The 21,884-nt window shown below is 41.3% G+C and overlaps 1 protein-coding gene across 2 annotated transcripts in view; it reads right to left on the minus strand.

Annotated features, from left to right (window-relative positions):
* ARHGAP24 (Rho GTPase activating protein 24) overlaps positions 1–21,884 on the minus strand; it is a 182,817-nt gene that overhangs the window by 96,439 nt on the left and 64,494 nt on the right. For both annotated transcript variants that reach the window (XM_041489217.1, XM_041489218.1), the window contains exon 3: positions 20,995–21,082. In XM_041489217.1, coding sequence (XP_041345151.1) covers positions 20,995–21,082 — 88 coding nt within the window. The remainder of the gene's footprint in view (positions 1–20,994; positions 21,083–21,884) is intronic.

Genomic DNA, 21,884 nt, shown 5'->3' on the forward strand with positions numbered 1-21,884 from the left:
CTTGTTTGAAGTTTCTGAAAACAATCACCCCTGTAGATGGATTTTATCTATAGTAGGCATAAATTCTGACCTCAAAAAGGACAAAGTGTTTTTAAACATATTCTTACATATATAAATAAACAATACCAAGTATACATCCTTCTATTTATATACACACATCCCTTCTGCTGAACATAAACATAGCCCATAGATGCTTTCATTATTAAAATGGTGTTGTTTATTGCTGAAACAGGACATGATCTTTGCAAACCTTGTTCTAAGTCAATTCAAGAGAAAGTTTCTAGCCAGCAAAAGTGAAATCCTAGATACTGTTCTTATTTAAAGGTCAACACATTTCACAGGTAACTCAATCACAGAGTCCTCATCTTTTTTTTTTTTTTTTTTTTTTTTTTTTTTTTTTTTTTTTTTTTAATTATTATTACAATAAATTATAGGTAAGAAACATCCTAGGGCATGGCTGTGTGGGTCTCTTCTTTCACGGAGTTCTATAATGCAATAAGCTACACAAAGAACAACAGACTAGCTTCCAATGTTATTGTTTGATTTTCCAAGTAAGAACATACTCTCAGAGCTGTGGTATATCTTATTACATATAAGGCTTTTGGATGCAATCTGGAAATCTGGAACAGACTTCCTGACCACATGCTGTTACTCAAGTCCTTGCAATGCTTTTACCCCCCAGAACATTCATGTGGGGAAATGGGGGAGAGGGGATGTTTAAACATAGCTGTTACAGTGAAGTTAAGATGTGATACTTACTAGTTTTCAACCTAAAATCCTCTTTCCCATTTCAATGTATTATAGTATTTTCCATAATATCCTGTCATAATTGGGCTGCTTCTTGTTTATATTAAGTTGCTGGGAACTTTGCCACTGGGATCAGGAGTCAGATGTAATGCTGCAAAATTCTAAGTGGTGGTTTTCCAGACGGAGGTCATTTCCAATTGATCCAAAAAAAGAGACTATAAGATTTTTGGAGTATTTGGGCAAATTATTACTGGAATCAGTGAGCCAGTCACATGTAGAAGCAACACAAAAGCATTTTGTGTTGACAACTAAGTTGTCCCTCTACATTAATGAAACCGCATGTTTTATTTTAGTATTGTCTTTTAAGTAAATATTAAAATACTGGCAGCTAAACATAAGAACAAGCAGGCCAAATACTCTCTTGCAAGATGCTAAACCACAAAACAACTTTGTGACAGGATTCTGATTTGGTGCAAATTTTCCTTTCTGGATAATAATAAGCTTTGCAGTACTGATAAAAATATTGATTCATCTTTACTGAGAAGTAAATTTTGCCAAACATTTTCACATATTTGATAGATGAAGTGTAGCAGCACAGACCAACACATCTGCAGCTTCTCAGATCATAAATACTGACTTTCCAGCACAAGCCCTGATAAATCTGTCCACTTACTACAAAACTACATGGAAAGAGAAGGAGTTCAAAGACCAGAAACAGTCACAGCATGGCCTTTGTGCTCATTTAAGTTCTGTTTCCATCCCTCTGCAACCTGAAGTAGGAGGCAACCAATTTCAGGTCATAAAATCACAGAATATTCTGAATTGGAAAGGACCCACAAAAATCATTGAGTCCAACTCCTGCGCCTGGGAGCCTTGTCCAAATTCACCTTGAGCTTTGGCAGGCTTGAAGCTGTGACCACTTCCCTGGGGAGCCTGTTCCAATGCCAGCCACCCTCTGGGTGAAGAGCCTTTTCCTCATATTCAACCAAAACCTCCACAGAGGAAAACAAAACAAAACAAAGAAAAAAAAAAAAAAACCACAAAAAACCCCACCAAAACCTGTATTTACAGTTAACCTAGTTTGCTCAAAAACTCAAGCCTAAATCTCACCATCTTTGAGAGAATTTGGCATAACTTAGCCAGTTATAACTTAACCAACCTTGTAAACCGGGACTGACTCCAATTGCACTTGGGATTATTCTTTTAATGTGGTGTGTTTCAATGTAAAAATTTCTCAAGAAGATTTAAGAGACACCACAGAAGAAGAGGCAAGAAGAACTATTTTAGTTTGCTCTGTAAATCTGCTCCTAAAATGTAAACAGTCCTGGGCACTATAGCACACTTTTTTTTTTTTAACACATAGCTTTATTTATATTACAGATATGTCAGAGAATAAGAACTCCAGCTGAGCTGGGGCACAGGAGGCTGAAACCTGATCCCAGCACCCCCAGAGAGGTGTAATTTTCCCTCCAGCTCTACCATCTACTCTGCTTATTTTAAATTAATCTTTTGTAGTATGTTTGAAGTAGATTTCAATCCCATCCACCCTGCCAAAGACAGATCCAGAACTGTCCCTCAGAGTGCACAGGGAAACAGCAGTCCCAGATCCTCTGACAAGTCCATGCCTGCATGCATGGAGCTGCACGCTCTCCTTGCTCCCTGCGCTGGCTATCTGGAGGGAAACTCTCCCACTCCATGTCAGCCTTTCTGCTTTGCATTTTCTGTTACTTATCTGTGCAGTGGGGTCAGTCAGAGACAGGCCTGGCTACAGCATTCTCCAGTTTTCCCGAGGCAGTATCCAGAGCCAGAATGTTAAAATATTATAACAAAATAAAAATCTACAAGAAGTCTCCTGTAAAACACTTGCAAAGGATTATGAAATTCCTCCACTTAGGAATTATGTTTCTTTTCCTTCCATCACATGGGTCAAATACTTGCTAGCATAGCGTAGCATCTGAAAAATTTACTCTAACCATTGAATATTTAGATGTTTCATGGTGGAATGGGAAAAGAACAAAAATCAAAACAACTTCCGAGGTGCCCAGAGGCCATTTGGGACCAGACTTCCAGTATTCACAGAGCTACACAGACATTAAGGTCAAGTGTCACAACAAACACTTAACATCCAGCAACCTTCAGTAACTGTGAGGGTGAACTTCCCTTTGAAAAAAAGAGTGAATCATCCTTTTCAACATACACTAGTCTTGAAATATAATTTTGAAATATATTAATACAAGGTAGAACAATTTTTGATTTATTATTCAAAACTTATTACACAGACATTCAAGAAAGAATTTTCTAAAATGGCTGCACATCCTAGGTATATTCTAGGTAAAGAATCTACATCCACATGGGTACAATCAGTCACAGGAATCCTGTGGCTGCAGTGTGCAGCACCATTCTTGTGCATACACAATTCTGTGCAAGATACTAACTTCCTCCAGCACTAACAGAAAAAGTATAGCATTATAAACCATGTTTCAGGACTGAGAATGGTATTCCTTATCCAATCAAAAACCCCATTCTAGATTTACGCTTTAGACTGCATGTGATTGCTGTGACACCACTGCATCTTGGCTTGCCAGCCTGCCCCACACCAGGACTAGCTCAAGTGAGCAGGCCACTACCAGCTCCAGAATTAAGATGTGTTAGAGCTGGGCAGAGGAGCACAAGCCCAAAAAACTTGGCATTTGTCAGGGACCTTGCTTCTGGAGACGCTTAGCAGAACTGAATGCTTTGACGTGGCTGGGAGCTGAGGAAGCGTATTCACTAGGATTCTCCTGGAGAGACCTGGATGTAGAAAATCCTGTGAGACAGAGATGTAAAAAGTAAAGGTAAGGTCGTTTTTGGCACTCTACTTCAGCATAAGCCTGCATAGGTTCCATTCCCATTGCTGGTCATTGGCCCAAAGTTCTATGGCAATTATGCAGCAGTATTCATGTTACAGTTTGGAAGTTTCTGCGCTCTCCTGCAGACATCCTGAAAGCACAGAAGAGGGGAGAGAGCTGCCCATTGAGGCTGACCGCAATTTCAGAAGCCAATCTGTTGAGCAGCAACAGAAGGAGGACAAGCCTACACTGCTTCTCAGGACATCTTGCAGATGGAAAAAAAAATCTCAAGTGTATTGTACCTAAGGTGAGCTTTTCTAATATCACAACTCTTTTTCAAATCACTGAGAGCCCCCAAGGACAAGGAGAGAACTGTTCCTTAGAGAGGTACAGACTATCCCATTTTATCCAAACAGGATGCAAGGGATAACCAAAACGTATGAAAACATAATGCAAAGACCAAACATAATTTTTCTTTTGACTACTGTTCACAATGCAAAATACCTTTAGCATGTAAACATATGCTCAAATATTAAAAAATAGTTGTAATTAATTTAGCAGGTTATGGCATCTATGTGCCTGATTTAACACCTGTGGCCTGATTTAATACTTTAATACCATCTGATTCTGAAATTTTGTTCTTAGTATGCTTTTTAATTCTTGTACTTATATTTCATTAACTACTTCCATCTACTATGTGGCTAAACTACCAGCACCTTCCAGAAGGTGAGCTTTCTCTGATTACCTTGATTTATTTTTTTCTTGTACATAGGGATGAATTGGGCTTTATAGCTGTTGTCTGCCAACACCTCTTGAAATTCAGCCTAGCAGCCAGACTGAGCTTTCTTAAACCCTAGTTGTTCATCTCACCAAATGGTTACAGCTGCTCCTGTACTGCTTCAAATACTCTCCAATTTTCAAGCAACCCTGGACAACAAGACACCTACAGTGTCATTAGCACAGTATCATTAAGTTATTATTTTAGCTGTAAAATAGCATAGAGAGCATTTAGGAGTACAAGTGCCTACCAGAAATGCAACTGGAGAGCCTTTTGTACAAATCAAGGGAGCAGAAAGTGAGCAGCCCACTGAAACAAACTTATATTTATATATGAAAGCTTTATGCTTGCATAAATCAGTAGATTTTCAAATTTCAAACTAAATCTGTAATTTCAACGCAAATTGAAGAAACTGCTTACATATTTTATTTTCTCTTCTTGTAATACATATATTAATTAAAGACAGATATATGCCTGTCAAGAGAGAGAGAAAACAGTCTATCCAAGTATGCAACCACCTTTTATACCTTGCCAGCTTTGAGATTACACTAGTGAAAAATTCTATTAAACACTACTCCCTTTGCTTGCTTGCTAGTTTTGCTTACAGAACCTGATACAACATTTTAAGGAAAAACTCCACAATTTTTTGGACTGCTTCATACTCAATGGCAACTTTTGAATGGGATGATTCACCTTGGTAAAATGCTGGCACAGCTGAGACATACTACTTTGACACAGCTCATAATATATGGAATCAATGCTTCCTGTCTTTCCAGCACACAGCATCATGGTTTTATTTTAGCTACCAAAAGACATGTTTTTCTCTCTCTGTCAGCTGTACTCACAACTGAGAGTACAGAACAATAAAGTCAATACCAAAATTGTAGTCAGCATCCTACTTTGGTTCTGCAAGGTTTGTGAGTTATCATTTCCATTTACTAAATTTAATACATCTCTGGAGCTTTCCTACTGGCTTCCCAAAAAGATTACCCTTGCTCATGTTTCATTTCTGGACATAAAATAGTCACACAAGAAAGAATAATAATAATAAAGTCAAGAAACACTGAATGCTTTTCTGCTGAGAAACACGTAGTGAGGACATGATGGATGGATTAAAACTAAATTCCCCAGCCTGAAAGCCAAGGCTTGGCTCAATTCTTCCAAACCATCATACGGACAACTGTGGGACTTCACATAATTTATTAGGAAGTTGATTATGTTGCTGGGATAAGTTTAAATTAATTACACCAAGGCCAAACTCTCTTCTTACAATAAAGAAAATGAGGAATGACTTCATGTAGACACTGTAACTAAGACTAAACACAAAACTTTCACACTTAAAAGAGCATCTGCAGTGATCACCACAACTACGTACACCAGCAAATACAGATGAGGTGACCAAGTGTATCTGGTGACAGAATACCACATTCTTTGCTCACCTGAGACACAGAATGAATTGAATAGACTTGATTATCCAGAATACAGAAACAAAAACACTGCAGGAAAATGTTGTTTGGCTCTTTTAAAGCTATTTCAACAGAATTAACTACTCATCTTCAGCACACTCAAGGTTATGGTCATGAAAAATACACAGAAATCCCCCCTCTTCTTCAAAACATCATGCTAGTGCAAAGTCCAGACAAATGAACAAACAGCACTACGGACATAGCATCCATTTTCCAAAAAATGTTCAAAAATTTTCAAGTAAAGAAGTTCACTCTACAAAAATATGCCACCTATAAAGCAGTAGGTCTTCTTGCCATGGATTGCCAGAACTGGTGACAGGCCCAAAAAGCACAAACTTTCAGACAAAGAACAGGGACCAAAACACAGATGTGACTATGTGTGAGGATACCTACCTACTCACCACACCCACCAGATGTCCCCACTGGTAATTGGGAAGAGCAACATTAACAAGAGATAAGGCTTAGAGCATCCCACAGAAACCTTACAAGTCCAGCTTGCCTAGCAGCACCAGGAGAGGCTCACTGGAGGGTACAACAGCCTGCCCTGGGAAAGCACATCAGCAGGGTGACAACGGGAGCCAGCATTAAGGAGCCCTTGCTGAGGGTGGGAAGCTTTCCAGCCTTACCCAGGCAGAACTGCCCTAAATCAGCTACCCACGATGGCTGTGTCCACGGAACAGGAGGCTGCAGAGGGCAGCACTGCCATGCACTACCCATCCTGGTACAGCACAGCCAATAATAATGAAACATTAACTTTATTAACTTCATGGCTGCATGGATCATAAAATTTCCTTGATTTTAAGGTCTCCCTGAAAATCAGTGGACTCTTAATGGTATTAGACTTTGTTCATGCTGACTGAACCATAACTGGCCCTTCATGAAAATAGCTGGGACAACACTCCTTTCAGACCTGCTCATAAGCCTCATTACGAGACTTCCAGGAGCAACATTTTTTGCAAGACTACATGAATGCTTTGGTCATTCAGACCAGGGTGGTTTGCAAAGGGTAGCTGGGGCGTGGAGTGACCAGGACAGGACTGGCATTGACAACTCTCAGAGAACACAGTGAGGGCAACAACTCAGCTAGCTCTAAGGCAGGAAGATGTAGGAGAGGGGAAGCAAAGACTCATCAGGGATGAAAAGGGGATTGCAATTCTTTCCCTTAGCAAGGCAAAGAGAGAACTGGAAAAAGTCCAGGAACAGCCAAAGGCCTGCTGACAACACCACTGCCTGCTGCCACTGGATAGGAAATCTGAAAGAAACTGGAAGCAGCAGCAAACAAGGGTGCTCTCAGCTCATTGCTGGCACCGCATCAGGGCACCAGCACTCTGTTTGCAAGGTCCTTACCTCTGAGAGGTCTTTATGTACTGCTTTGTCATCCAGCTCAAGTAGAAATACTAGATTAATTTAGAGAAGCTGATCTGTGAGTACTGAGATGAACTTTAAGCACAGAAAAACTATTCAGTAGGTCTGTTTAGTAGGAGAGGGGTTCTTTGCCACACAGCAGAACAAAACACTGCTGTGGAACACAGAGAGGTCATGCATCACTGCCTCAGGTGCAGAAAAAATCCACCTTGGATTTAAACTTTGTTTTGTGTAAGAGCTGGCCAAGACTAATCACTTAAGTACATAAATTAGTGAAGTGATCACATAAAGAACTGCCACACACTTCACATTATACTGATCTCCCCATCACTTCACAAAAAGAAATTTACACATTACTGTTACAGAGATGACAAATTCTGCTGATCAGTAGGGCTAACTATGAATTGTATGAATCATCTGCTTTAGAATATAATAACAATACAGATATTAAACAAAAGAAAAATAAAAAACATAAAAATCAAGGAATAGGTATGGTGACGAATTACAATTTTAAGGTCAAGTTCACGTAACTCAGTAGCACTACACTTGTCACAAATTCACTTGTAGAGAAAAAAAAAACACAGAACACCTTAGGAAAAGTATTATGCATTACTGCCTGCATTTCAGACAGGAGGACGCAGGCATGGGCCAGCATGGTTTGAGGGAGTGTCACACAAGTCATGGAATTAAAAGAGCTCTGATGCATTAAAAACAGCTGCATACCTAACAGAACTTATTGGTACTTTGAGAATGTAAACCTCAGTTGTCCCAGCTCCAGTGCTGACACTCTGCCAAACCTATCTGAACTGTGGTTTTATCACTGAAGTGTGTAGGAGTCCCACAAGATCAAAAGCTCTTTCAAGTGGGAAGTGACTTCCACGTTTTTCTTCTCCCATCATCTGCACATGTGTACAAAGCTGTACTAAAAACAAAATAATATATACGCACACACCTATTACAGCACCTTCTTTAAGAGAGCCCACTTCTCTGCAAATTGATGTGGCTTTAAAAAGTCTGCCACATAAAAAGCCTTTGGGGATGCTTTCATTAGGTTTTAGTACACTGGAGTCTAATTCACCTTTGACGAGACTTTTAAATGAGAATCACGAATATGCACTTTGAGTTAAGACAGTAATTACAGCATTTTCAATACAGGCAGGCTGGGTATCACAAAAGTTCACAAGGATTAATAACATGGAACCACAATAAATGGATTTGCAATCTTTTGTGGCAATATACTACTCTTCAGTCCATAGAGACTGCCTCTAGAGATACACAGGAAGGATAAACCTCTCTGAAGGAAATACATGCTTGTCCATGGGCCCAACTCCTACCATAATGTCAACTTTCCAAAGTAGAATGCTAGGCTCTTGCCACTTTCCAGGAAGAAGTAGTGACTGATATAATTGGGTTCTCAGTGTATGGTGCACCATTTTCCACAATCACAGCAGACTTTTCTTTTTATTTAAAGGAGAATTATTTCAGACATCCCTCGATGCCTTTATTGAATCATAAGGCAGACAGATGTAAAAAAAAAGATGAGAAATGTTCACATTTCAGTATGCAGAAAATAAAGTATTTGACGGGTAATCCATTTCTTGACTTGCATTATAGTTGAACATCTACATTCCTTATTACTTTCAAGCTACATTCACGCTTTAATGATATCTCAAAAACTGTAAGGTAATTATGCATATGATTCCAGGAAAGCAAAATTACAGTTATCTGAATGGTGCCAAAACATATCTCTAACTATTCCCATTCCCCATCATTTCTGTACCATGTGCAGCAGTGAAAGAGGAAGAGACAGCAAGGGGAGATTCACTTCATCTAACACCTGTAGCTCATCACCACCTGCAGTCTATTTGGCAATACATGTCAAAAAGAAAGATAGATGTCCAGTAAACAGAAGGGGGAAAGTTCTGGACGAGCTAAAAATGGCAATGACTTCAGATATCCATCACTGACAAAACTATGACCCTTCTATCAGCATCATCCAAACCAGAACAGATGGAAGCTAAAAGTGCATTTATCCATCCCAGGCCCATAATGAACTGCAGGCTGCCCTCCCTGCCAGAATTCTCTCTCGTTGTTCCAGAGCTGCTCCTCTGCAATACTGCAAACAGAAGGACAGCGCAGGCATGCACGTGTGCCTTGCAGGAACGGATTTTATACTGGGGCTGTTCTTGAGCTTTTACCACAACCACACTCTCAAAAGGTAAGAAAATAACAAGGGGATGGCACAAATTATTTCATGTTCCTCTGATGTAAACACTCCCCTATAATATATCTTTCTAGTAGCCCATTGCTTAGTTCCGTTATTTCTTCTTCTTAGCTCCAGCTATTATTCTATCTCATATCTTGATTTTAATGTTTGGCTTGCCAGCTGCTAAAAGTACAATCTCCTACCTCAGTGCCACTTTTATCTCATCGCTGTCAGTATTTTGTTCCCTGAGCAAAGATGTATCAAGTGGTTTAGGCAGTTTATTTGAAGTTTTTCCTTAAGCCTCTGCTTTCTCCTCTGTCCCTAGAAAATGAGGCACATACCTAATAAGTCACAACACAAAGTGAAAGGTATGAAGCTGCAGGTGTCATGTCCTTCTGAAGCAAACCAGCCCCTGGTGTACCTGATCTAGTCTGGGGATGTTCATCCAAGTTCAGTAAGGTCTCCACAGAGCCAGCTCGTTCTCCCATCACCTGGCATAAGCCTCCTGTTATTACCACTCTAACATTAAGAGCCTGAATGGAGTTATGGATCCTTACAGACACATTATCCCACCATGGTTTGGGAGCCCTGTGCTGACCCACTCACCACCACTGCACCCAGTCCTTCCACGGCAGAATGAAGAAGGCACATCATGTGGGCACCCTGTCCCTCTCCCCAGCACTTGCACCACGGTGCCATGCAAGGCACAGACACGTTTGCCCTTTTACCACCACGTCCCTCCTGCTCCCATCTCTTGCCAGAGGCAGCATGCCAGCAGGCACGCTGCCAGCTCCTTCTGCCAAGGTCAAGGACAATGATGTGCTTTGTGCCCCCGCAGCCACCGTGCCAAATGGCAGCATATGGCACCTTCCCCCCAGATCCCGCGTCTGCAGCGCTGCACTTGGCAAGTCACAAAAATCACCCATCCCTGGGTGTTCTCCTCCTCCACGCTGGCACACAGCGGAGTGGCTGACACGGCTGTCACATTTTCCACTGTCACCCTGAAAGGAGCCCTTTGCGGAGCAGATCCAACAGCGCACGGACAAAGGGCAGGCTGCTCCCGACACACGCTGGAGAGGGAACATTGGCTGCTGGGTTTGGCTCGCTTCAACCCAGAGCAAGCAGTCCCACTCTTCCCACAGCAGAGAATCCTCAGTCTGCAGCAGGAATCCACGTAATACCATCAAACAACGCTCCTTGACTTCATGCTCTCATTAGTCATCGCCTAAATTGCAGGCCTGCTCCATTAAAACCTGACAGTCAGCCATGGACTTGCAGCTTGACACTATCTCTTCACGAACACACATCAATCAATCAATGTTCCTCCTTGCTATTTCTTCCAGAAAATAAAACTTAAGAGCTCACTAAATTTATGATATATCAGGGATTTGAAATACAGCACAGAACATCATGATTTCACAAGTTATGCCCATCAGATTTATAAGAGACAGAGTTTAATTAGCAGAGATTTCCACCTCCAGAGGTAGCAGTATAAGCTGTGACTCCACGAGGAGAGATGAGACAATGTTGGCCTAGGAAGAGACATTCACATTTCACGGAAAGGTTTTCCTCTCCTGTCAAAGGGAAGGAATCAGCCTAACCTCACTTTTTAACATGCAGCATAACCATGTATCAGTACATGATGTAACTCTGAAATTGGCTGATATTCTGCCTTTTCAGCATTAAATCTGACACCCATGCTGAAGAAACAAGTGAGGTCCTTGCAGTCACCACGGGTTTGAAAATTTTTTCCCACCCTTTTAATACAAGGCTGGAAAAGAAGAAAGATGACGCTTTATTTTAAGCAAGGATCAGTGTTCCCCAGGCACCAGTAATGGAAAAGAGGGAAGATGAAAGAGTCTGCAGAAGGGTGGGATAAAGAGCAAAGGTCTTGGGAGCCTCGCACTGCCACAGCCACAGGGTGGAGGGTTCAGTCAGGCAGCAACACCCAAGCACTTGAGAAAACACGAGTTGTCTGCTGTGAGATCTGCAAACTTCTGGAAAATAATCCAGTTCCTATTCAGATCACCTAGGCACTATGAAGTAATGTATTTTGAGGATGCTTTGCTAAACCAACATTTAATCAAAGCGGAACTTGGATTTTCCCACTACTTTCAGAGATAAGAGTACTTCACAAACTTGTATCCTTTTCATCCCACATGAGAGGCACAGGTCTTTGGTGCACCAAGGAGGCAAGATCTGCCTTCAGACTCAGCCACCAGCTTTCCAGACAGCTTCAGGCAAGTCACTTCCTCTGGCTTTCCTGCCATTTACAGTGGAATCCCACCAGCTATATCACAGAAGAGGTGATATGCATCTTAACTGAGTTGCATTTTGCACCTGCAGATTTTCTTGCTGAAAATGGTAATGAGCATGGGAATTTTATGTTGGTTTTTACTACTATTATTACTACTACTATCGCAAAAGACTTGCAAACATTTGTACTGGAAAATGCCCCATCAAATGATGACATCTTGAATTTCTATGCTTTGGAGCTTGCCCCCATCACATTTCTGTCTCACTTCTTCCTACAATGTTATTTTCGTTACTTAACCAAATACAGTGTGTCTTTTAACAGAAATACAGAAAGTGCACACAGACAATTGTAATGAAAACATTATTGTCTTGTAAAACCTTTCATGTTGACTAAAGCTGATAGATCCTCAATTCTTTGAGCGAAATAATCATCATCACAATCCATCCAGAAAATTTCAGTATGGGCATTTAGGAACATCTTTTGTCAAAAGAAGCTTGAATTATCACTGCCTCTGACTTTTCACTTTTTCCCAGTACTTTCTTCCTACTTCACAGGATTTATTTGGGAATCTAAGTTTCAAGCCGTGCTTCATGATATGTCAAGGCTATTCCAAAAAGCAATAATGCAGCTAAAAATTGAAGCCCTGGACAGGGTATCCCAGACACAAGAACATCTATTACTTCACTGGACTTTTTGATGTCGCCACTAGAGGGACGTACATGAAGCTAAAAACACCCTGAACAACCAACCAAGCAAAAAACCCTCATTAGCTATCACTGATGCCCTTCGGGCAGCTGCTGTATTTAGAAAAAGGCATTTTGCTTCTTTCGAGGCAAAGTGTGTACTTCCACCCCAGAGAATGCCAAAAGTATCAACGCACAAGATTTTGCACTGGCAAATGAAACAGCCATGGACACAAGGTTAATGGACACAGACCTCACTGATGACCTGCTGCAGCTTCACAACTCATTCCAGCTACACCTCTGGAGTGCAATTCATCTTCAGCCCCACAGAGTCTGCACACTCAAATTTCAGGGATTTTCTCACACCTTTTAACAGAGCAATGGAAAAAGCCAATATTGTGCTTCCCCACACACATAATTTGGTCCCCAAATCACTATCAGAAATGGTCCAACCAACAACCTCTCGTTCCAGGTACCTTTCTCACTTCCCACAGACCACCTGGCTTTGTGAGAACTTTCTCTGCATTTCTAGCACTACTTAAGCCATTTTCCAACATTATTAATAACCATCAAAATCCAGTGCCAGCTGCAGAGCTGAGGCAGAGAAAAGACATCTCATTGTTGCTGTGATTACAACTGGTAGTAGTTAACATAGGCTGGAAATAAGCCACAGCCCCCAGTGTAATTTTCAATATGAGCTACACCCTCAGTGGGAGCCAATCTGGTGTGTGCACACAACAATGGTGGAAGAAGTTTATCACCAACTCGAAGACTAAGTTTGCTTTTTTTTTAAAGTTTTTAGAGATTCCACTGCCATTATGTTCCAAATTCTCCTGTGTAGCAGATGACCTCCAGAATGACAGCAGTGGGTCACAAATGATCGATATTGCTAACTTAACACACCTCAGATCACATGCACCATGGGCTAAGCAGGATCAATAAAAGCAATCCACTTCTAAATTAAAAGACACAAGTGAAAAATAACATTTTAACTTCAGCTTCATACACCATGCTTGAGTAATGGTATATTTTTATAGAGTATGGGTGAATTTTTATAGAGTCTGTACAGTCTTCTGCCACATTAAATTAATGTCACTGAGAACAGATGATTAAGCAAAATTACTTTAGATGAAAGAAAATTAAATATACAATTGTTCAGTACATTTCAGAAATGATTCGGCTCTCTCACTTATTTTCAAAATAGACTCTAACTAGAAAATAGCATTCAGAAAACAGGCAACATTACTAGTACTTCTAATACAAACACACTTTTACCCTATAGTCCGCACTCATTCACCAAGATAGAAGGGACTCAAAATTATGGGTTTTACATATAAAAATTTGTGATGTTCTACTAAATACAATACACAAGCCATCTGAGCAAGGAGAAATGTGTTTATTCTGCACATGCTGCATACCTCAGAGAAGATATTCAGAGAAGGCTCTTCTTTTATTTTTCTTTTAAATAGCTTTTGCATCTAGATTTAATTCCTTCACTTCAAAACCAGATGGCCTAAACTTCTACTATCAGATCATTCTGGGCTGAAAAAGCCCCTAAGAATTAATGTTTCCATATTTAAAGAAATTATGTGCAAAACTGTTATTTCAGGCTCTTCTTTGCTACATACCAGTGCTTGAGTTTTACCAGAAAAGCAGCCTCATCTTATGAAAAGGTGCCTCATCTCCTCTTGCATGATAAACAGGATATTTTCTGGTAGTCCTTTAGTAGCCCAAATCTGAGTTACACCAATATCAATCTTTAACCAGATGCAGTATCATGAGGGGATCTTCCACATGAAGTAGAGGAGGCAAAACTACTCGTGTCACTCTGGAAATATGTGTCACGATCTCAGCCTTGCCTCTCTCCCCCAAAGCCCTCATATATAGGTTATCATTAATTCAGACTGACACCATTAATATGCAAGGCTTGTTCTGCAGGTTTCATCTCAAATATGCGTGGACACATAGGAACAGAAAATCTTGAAGGTCTTTTTCAACCTTGTGATTCTGTGACTTGGTTCAATGTCACAGAAGGACGCACTGGATCAAAAAGAAGGTTTCTTCAACTTAGTGCCTTCACCCAGCTGTTGCTCAGTAGCCATGACAAGAAAGATAAAAAAACATAGGTAAAAAGGGGTATCACATGCATTGACATGAAATTAGCAGATTTTTATGGTGGCAGCACAACAGCTCAGCAGCATGACCCACCATCTCATTTCACAGGGATGTAGGCTTGAGGATGGTTTGGGTTTTGTTTTTCTGAAAACTACTAAGGAGACAAAACTGGGCCCATCAGCTAATTCCACATCATGACAGCTGCTGCTCAAGATGGAAAAGTGTTCCTTTCCAGTGAGCCCTCACCATTAACCTTGTGAGAAACACGCAGCAAGGCTTCAGCCAGCTTCATCTCCCCGGCTCGCTGAATCCATGAACCTCCAAGACTCACTTAAAAAAAAAAAAAAAGATCAGTTTTGAATCACTCTCAAAGGATGAGAATGAGGCAATGCATGCCAATGTGCTCAAGTGCAGAGAGGTGGTTCTCAACCAGATACATTTCTGAGAAATGTATCACCCTTAATAAGGATGGCAGTGCTTTCAGGAGATCATCCATGAGGAAGGAGCAGCGCCCAGAGCTGCTTTAGCGCACTGGGCGATTACACGGAGATATCTGTGCAGCGAGGTTGGTGCCCTCTTGATTAAACAGCCTGTCTGCTCCCTCCACACGATATCAGAGGGACAATTAGTTCAGCCGGCGCTATCAGCAATGCCCTTGAGGGGCTGTGCTCCTGACGGCTAATGAAGAGGCACTGCTGGCTGTCAGCACGTACAGGGGGAGGCATTCATCTTCCTGGCAGCATCAATTAAATCCGCCCACATCATACCAGGAGTCAGGAATTCGGCACCGGGAAGGAGTCAGAGCAGCTGAATGGTTTAACACTTCGGTTTGGGGTTTTATATTGTGGAGACAAGGGAATAAATTGTGCTAGCTGTGCTGATGGCAAAGGGAATACAGAGAATTTGCCTGACAGCAAAGGCAGAGAGAGCACCCACAGTGCTCAGGTGTGTGCGCACGTGCACTGTGGAAAGTCTTTTCTTTTTGTATCAGGGCAGGAAACCTCTTAATATACAAACAATTTTCTCCTGAAGTCAACAGAAGACAATTTGCTTATTGCACTGTGTTGCCAATATTCTGCTAAGCCTTCAAGGAAAGCTATTTGCTGCATGTGTGGGTGTATCCTCGGTTAGGACATGGCAATTACTCCTGAGAAGACAAGGCAGGGAGCTCTCACCCCTTATTTCTTACAAGGTTACATCCTTACAGGAAACACACAGCTCTATTTCAAAACAACAGGCTCAAAACCTTCTAAAACATTTCTATCCCTGAGACATGATGGTGCATCGTATGAGCCACAGTCAAACATGTCAGCTAATCATCTGCCCTGCTTGGTGCCTCACTGTAAAGTCCAACCTTTCCCATCCCACAGAAGCCTGGCTGTCAAAAGGACTTACAGGACTAAAAAGTACTGATATCAGAGGAGAAGGGTATTAAGTAGAAGCTACAGTAAGCACCTGGTATCTAACCTGCTAAGGTACACAGCAGCACTACAAAGAAAATTACTTTTTTTGCTGAAAAAGATGTATCTGTAATTCCTGTTTTGTCTTACTTGTGTCCCTTAGGGAGAGAATACAAGTGAACTTACCAAATCCATATTTTCCAGGCCTTCACGGACCCTTAACTAAAATCACTGTGAATCAGCAGATGACAAAAATTAGCATCTAGTGTGGTCTTCCCATTTCAGATGTTTAAGAACTCATGGTGAAAGTCTCTAAGGGCTTAACCTGCTAAATACTGTACAGCAACAGGGAACTCAAGAGGTTTTGGTAACCCCATAACAAACTGGCAGTCATTTATCTTCTCAAACCTCCCAACACCTCTGTGGAGGCTAAAGGGGCTGTTCACTGACAGGGCCATCAGTGTGACACACAGAGGCAAAACAGAGCCCACCTGGCTCTCAGCCACGGGGGGCACAGACCTACCTATGCACATCTCAGCTGTCTAAAAGAAGTGAAAACTTACTGCAGCTGAAGCAGCAAAATTGTTTATTATCCAGTCTTTCACATAAAGGAAGCTTAAAAAACCTCAAGCCTCAAAGTCATCTCACACTCTCTACCAGAACAGTTAAATTACATTTCTTGCAGGCTGCCATACACCATGCAATTAAATGCACCAAAAAACCAAAAGAAAAAGGCCTTTGGATGCCACTTTTCCTCTGACTAATGAAAAAAAAAAAAAAAAAAAACCAAAAAACAAAAAACAACCTATTTCAAAGTTCTTGGAATTTAGTATTTCACTCCCTCACAGAGGTTTTAATTAAGAGCCTGACAAACTGACCTTTAACAAAGTGTAATTCTTGCCTTCTGCAGTCTCCACCATCCATGACTCAAGACAAAATCTCATGTGCCTCATAGGAAGCGATCTAGCCCAAGATCCACAAGCACAAGAAATCAGCAGGCACACAAATGCAGAAAATAAGCATCAGCAGAGACTCCAAGTGACTTTCCTGAATTATTACAGTTCTTTCCTAACAGTCTGAATAATCCCCAAACATAAAACTTTGATTTAAGCTGCAGGCACATAACTCGGGGCTGCACAGAGAATGCTTTTAGTGGGATGAACCGACTTCGGTACCTCAGCGTGCAAATTCATCCACAGAGATGGATATGCTGGACTATGATACTTTGTCAATAGTAAAAAAACACAACACAGATGCACAAAGTTTACAAGCAAAAGATTCCACAAAGAATACTGAAGATCAGTATTTGGAAATTTATGTTCTAGTTTAAACAGTACTAAATAAATATTAAAATTCACACAACTGCAAAACTCAGAGTACTCTTTAGGATATTTGTGTCTCTAAGGGAACTCATGATTTAGGTAAGGGCATGCCAACAGGTCACCTGCTATTGAGCATGGTCCTGAAAGTAACCCTGTCCTTGTACACAAGTAACCTTGTGTGTTAACTTTTCATGAAATCTGCATTAATACAGGACAGGGACAAAGACAGACGTGATTCGGTAACATCCAAATGGTGAGGTATCACTGGAATGATGATCTGGCTTCTTACCTTAGGCCAAGCTGCAAAATGATTTATCAGACTCAGAGAAGGATATCAGCTAGCACACAAGGATCTCAAGTAACAGCAGTTGCTGGGATAGCAGTATGAGCAGCTTAGTTTCCAGGATCAAAGTCCAGTAAATGATGAAGCACATTCCTTTGTCCATTCAATAACCATCATCTCTTCTAGACCAATTGCCTACATAGGCCCAGATTATTCTGAGCAGGTGGTGCTTCCTGAGAGGATCAGAAAATGAGGATTCAAGTCCTTGGAGCTCTGACAAGCATCCAGACATCCCTGGGAATGCCGCAGGCCCCTGCTGCAAGACTTCTCATGCTGCACTTGCTCAAAATGCCTTCAGACAGCAACCCTTGGAGAGTCCAGGGGACTCTAAAAAAGACACTTGAGCCTTGTGTGAGAAACAGGGGACGAGCCTGAGCTTCCCACATTTCTGTGCTTGGCTCCTCCTGGTGCCAATGAGGTGCAGGAATCCTGTCTGCAAAGCACCACACACGTAAACCACAGCTGTGCCCCTGTCCTGCACCTGCAGGTGACATGTAACCACACACGTGTAACCCACTGAGACACAGCAAGGTCACCTGTTTCAGTTCCCTGGTAACACAGATGCCTTCCCCCATTACACTGCACACCAAGAGGAAAACCTCAGCTTTCCTTTAGAATGCAACCAATGCACAGAATGAGGATTTATCTACAACATAAAGCTCACAACAATTAGCAAATACAGTGCAATCACTCAAAACTAATCACACAACTTGGCTGTATGTGCACATTTCCCACTTAAAGGTATTAATTTAAACCCTCTTCTGATTTTTGTTGACCATGAAACATTCCTCTGAGTGCAAGAGAAGCTTGCACAGGCATCACTAATCATTTCATGGTCACTGACTCCAGCACAAAAAACTCCCACACAGAGGGTGGTGTGGGCTTTGTGCTGTACAGGAGAGAGTTTCTCTCCTGCAAATTAACTTTGTCAGCTCACCAAATTTTTTTTTTAGAAGGAAAAATTTTAAGTAGTAAATCATCTAATGACTTAGAGAATGAACAGAATGTTTTCAAAATGCAAATTGAAGGCATCTGTATTTTAATTACAGCACCAAAACTGCAAGATACTTGTCTCCACACATATTTTTCCATTCATCTTCAGAGATGGCTGCATACAGAGTATTAGTTTTCTAGTATAAACCTACTCCCACGTACATTCCCAAAATAATTTGCATGTATTACCAATAAACAAACACACGCACACAAGTTTTCAGGCCGCCCACAGACATGAGAGACAAAATGAGGACTTGTCACTTTTGCTTTTGGGATAGTAACTAAAATTGCTTCAACTTTTAACACAGGGAAAACAAGGCAAGAGCAGCATGAGCTTCAGCACCGTACATTTAACACAACGCTCACTTGAAGAAATCTTTAAAAATGTGCAAATAGATCCTGTTGTGACATAGCTGATTTTCCATATGAAAGCTAACAAAGGCTAAACAGAACCTTAGCTACAATACATTTTTCTGTGTTACACACGATGAGCTCAGTTGTGTTGTTGTCAGCCTATAAATTTGACTTTTATACTGAGTCACTAAGAGGATACAGATGACAAACAGCTCCATTACAGAAGGCTGACAAATTCTTGCCTTGAGAAGCAACAGTGACATGACGACAGTGGCAACGCTCACTTCATTTTTGCGTAAAATACAGTTGGCACTTCTACTTCACATCTGCACTGTGATACCTCCTCCACAGTCAGTGTGAGTCTTCATTTTCATTCCATCTCCCAAAGACCAGTGCTATGGCATGAAATGTCCTTATTTTCCAATAAAACTTTTTTTTTGGCCATGAATCCTTGGCATAGGATGTCCAGTAGGAAGTCTCTGTAGCCACATGCTTGTTAGGGGGAAATAAATACCCTGGTGCTATCCTAAAACTTATTCAAAATCCCATTCTCAGAACTGAAAATAAGCAAAACAAAAAAGCCTACCTTATTCTCAGGGATGCTCCCGATAAATACTGAACTCAGCTCAAAAGTAAGTACAAATTACTTTTTAACCATAGAAAGGTGGTGTAACAAACATTTTGGGAAATGAAGCGCGCTCTTAACTTGGGCATGAAGGATAAGCATCCCCAGGGTCAGCATTATTCAGAGAGATTAAGGTGTCATGTAAATCAGGACATATGGAGAATTCCTTTAATTTCCAACAAAACAAGATTTTAGTCCACTCCAGACATGCAATGCTAATAAATAGGTTTCTTTCAATATTTTGAACATATCAAAAAAGGGACTTTGAGGAGAGACGATGAGAAAATTTTCAAATCTGATTGATTCAAGATTGGTGTGAGTGTTAAACATTAGAGATATCACACTGGCTATCTTTGCATAATAATCCCTTGCTGCCCATGGCTTTCATGATAAAGCTTTGAAGTATACTTCATATTTCTCACACTTTTACCATTTATCATAACTTGGCATATCAGTAAACACAACTACATTTGTAGCCTAATAGTAAGACAGTTTAAAATCAAGAACAGACATTGCCATCTATTTCCCCTTCCAAATAGCCATGACAGGAGGCAATTTGAAAGAACATATTGAATAAATATACTGGGCTGACTGGATGTGGAAACAAAATTCTTTAGTTTTGGAAGACATGCTTAAAATCAAGTCCAATTATTAACCCAACACTGCAACCTCCACCACTGAACTATGTCCCTAAGCATCACATCTGTACATCTTTGGAATAACTCCAGGTAAGGTTGACTCCGCTACTTCCCTTCCACAAGGGAAGTCCCAATGCTTGACAACCCTTTCAGTGAAGCAGTTTTTCCCAATATCTAATCTAAATCTCCTCTGGCACAACTTGAGGCCATTTCCTCTCATCCTGTCACTTGTCACCTGCAATAAGGTCCCCACCCAACTTCCTTTTCTCCAGGCTAAACCACCCCCAGCTGTTCCTCAGACCAGCGCTCCAGACCCTTCCCCAGCTCCACTGCCCTTCCTGGGCTCGCTGCAGCCCCTCAGTGACTTTCTTTAGCGAGGGGCCCAGAACAGGACACAGAACTCAAGGTGTGGCCCCACCAAGTCCAGGGGACAATCCCTGCCCCGCTCCTGCTGGCCACACTACTGCTGATCCAGGGCAGGATGCCCTTGGCCTTCCTGGCTGCCTGGGCACAGCTGGCTCATGTTCAGCTGCTGTTGAGCATCCCCAGGTACTTTTCTGCAGGGAAGTTTTCCAGCCACTCTGTTGCCAACCCACAATGCCACATGAGGCTGTTGTGATCCAAGAGCAGGATCTGGCAGTTCCTTGCCCTGAGGAATTCTGCTTTACACTGACAAAATACATATTCTTTTCCTATGCTGCCTGGGGGTGAATGAAAAAATTATGAATCACCATATTAACAAATTAAACCTTTTTTTTTTTTCCTTAAACAGAATCATTAATCACCTTCAGCTTCTGTTCTGGCAGAACAGATGTGGCCATTTGTCACTAAGGACAAACTGCAAAGGGCTTTGATAAGGAGTAGAATATCCTACCTGGAACAACCTCAAAAAGGAACTTTCCTGGACTTTCTTCATTGCAGGGATGCTCAATTACTCTGTTGCCAGGCAGAAAGATGGTACCCTAAAGAAAAAAGTAATAACAAACATGGGATTAAAACTGCTACCATACTTTGACAGACTAATGCTTCTTTTTGGACTGGGTTAAACATTAATTTTTCACTGTTAACACCTGAGCAGCTGATTTCCAAAGTGAGATTGAGGAGGGATTATACCAAAAGCCAACATCACAGATCACTTTAATTAACTGAGGCATTTGACAACAGCTATAAATTTTTTTAATCTCTTGGGTATTTGATGCCATGCAGAGTTTTGTAATTATCACATATACTAATCCCACTGTTCTACAGGGAAAAATTGAGACTTAAAAGCAAGGGTAGTGAAGAGCTAGGAAGTTGCATATGAGGCTGGTGAATTCACCAGCCAGGCTTCTTGGCTGAAGCCAAAGGGGGTGTGGATAGAAGAGGACCCTCAATTTGTGGTGCATACCCAGTTCCTGCTCTGGGCCCGTTTTCCATAGCATCGCAGGGAAGAAATACAGAGAAAACATCGACCGCAGCGTGCCAGGCTGCTGGTGCTAAGCCACAGCAGGCACAGAGAAAGTCCTGTCCAGAGATGTATTTGCTACAGGCAAAGAGATGTCAGAAAATCTCTATGGTGGGCATTGAAAGCCTTTATTACAACTTCACTACCTGTCGGAAACCAGGACATCCCTCTGGGCTGACTCCTTCTTCGACAACTGGGTTGAGGAAAAGAAACTTTTTAACACACCTTGGGGTCATCTTGACCAGAGAAAATCCCGAGAACTACCTTGAGAGAACAGGTGGGGAATTTCAGCTGCGCATACTTCTAGCAAAACCCGAAGA

The sequence above is a fragment of the Pyrgilauda ruficollis genome, unplaced genomic scaffold (assembly GCF_017590135.1).
Source record: "Pyrgilauda ruficollis isolate IOZ18807 unplaced genomic scaffold, ASM1759013v1 scaffold91, whole genome shotgun sequence".
In the NCBI taxonomy this organism is placed as follows: domain Eukaryota; kingdom Metazoa; phylum Chordata; class Aves; order Passeriformes; family Passeridae; genus Pyrgilauda; species Pyrgilauda ruficollis.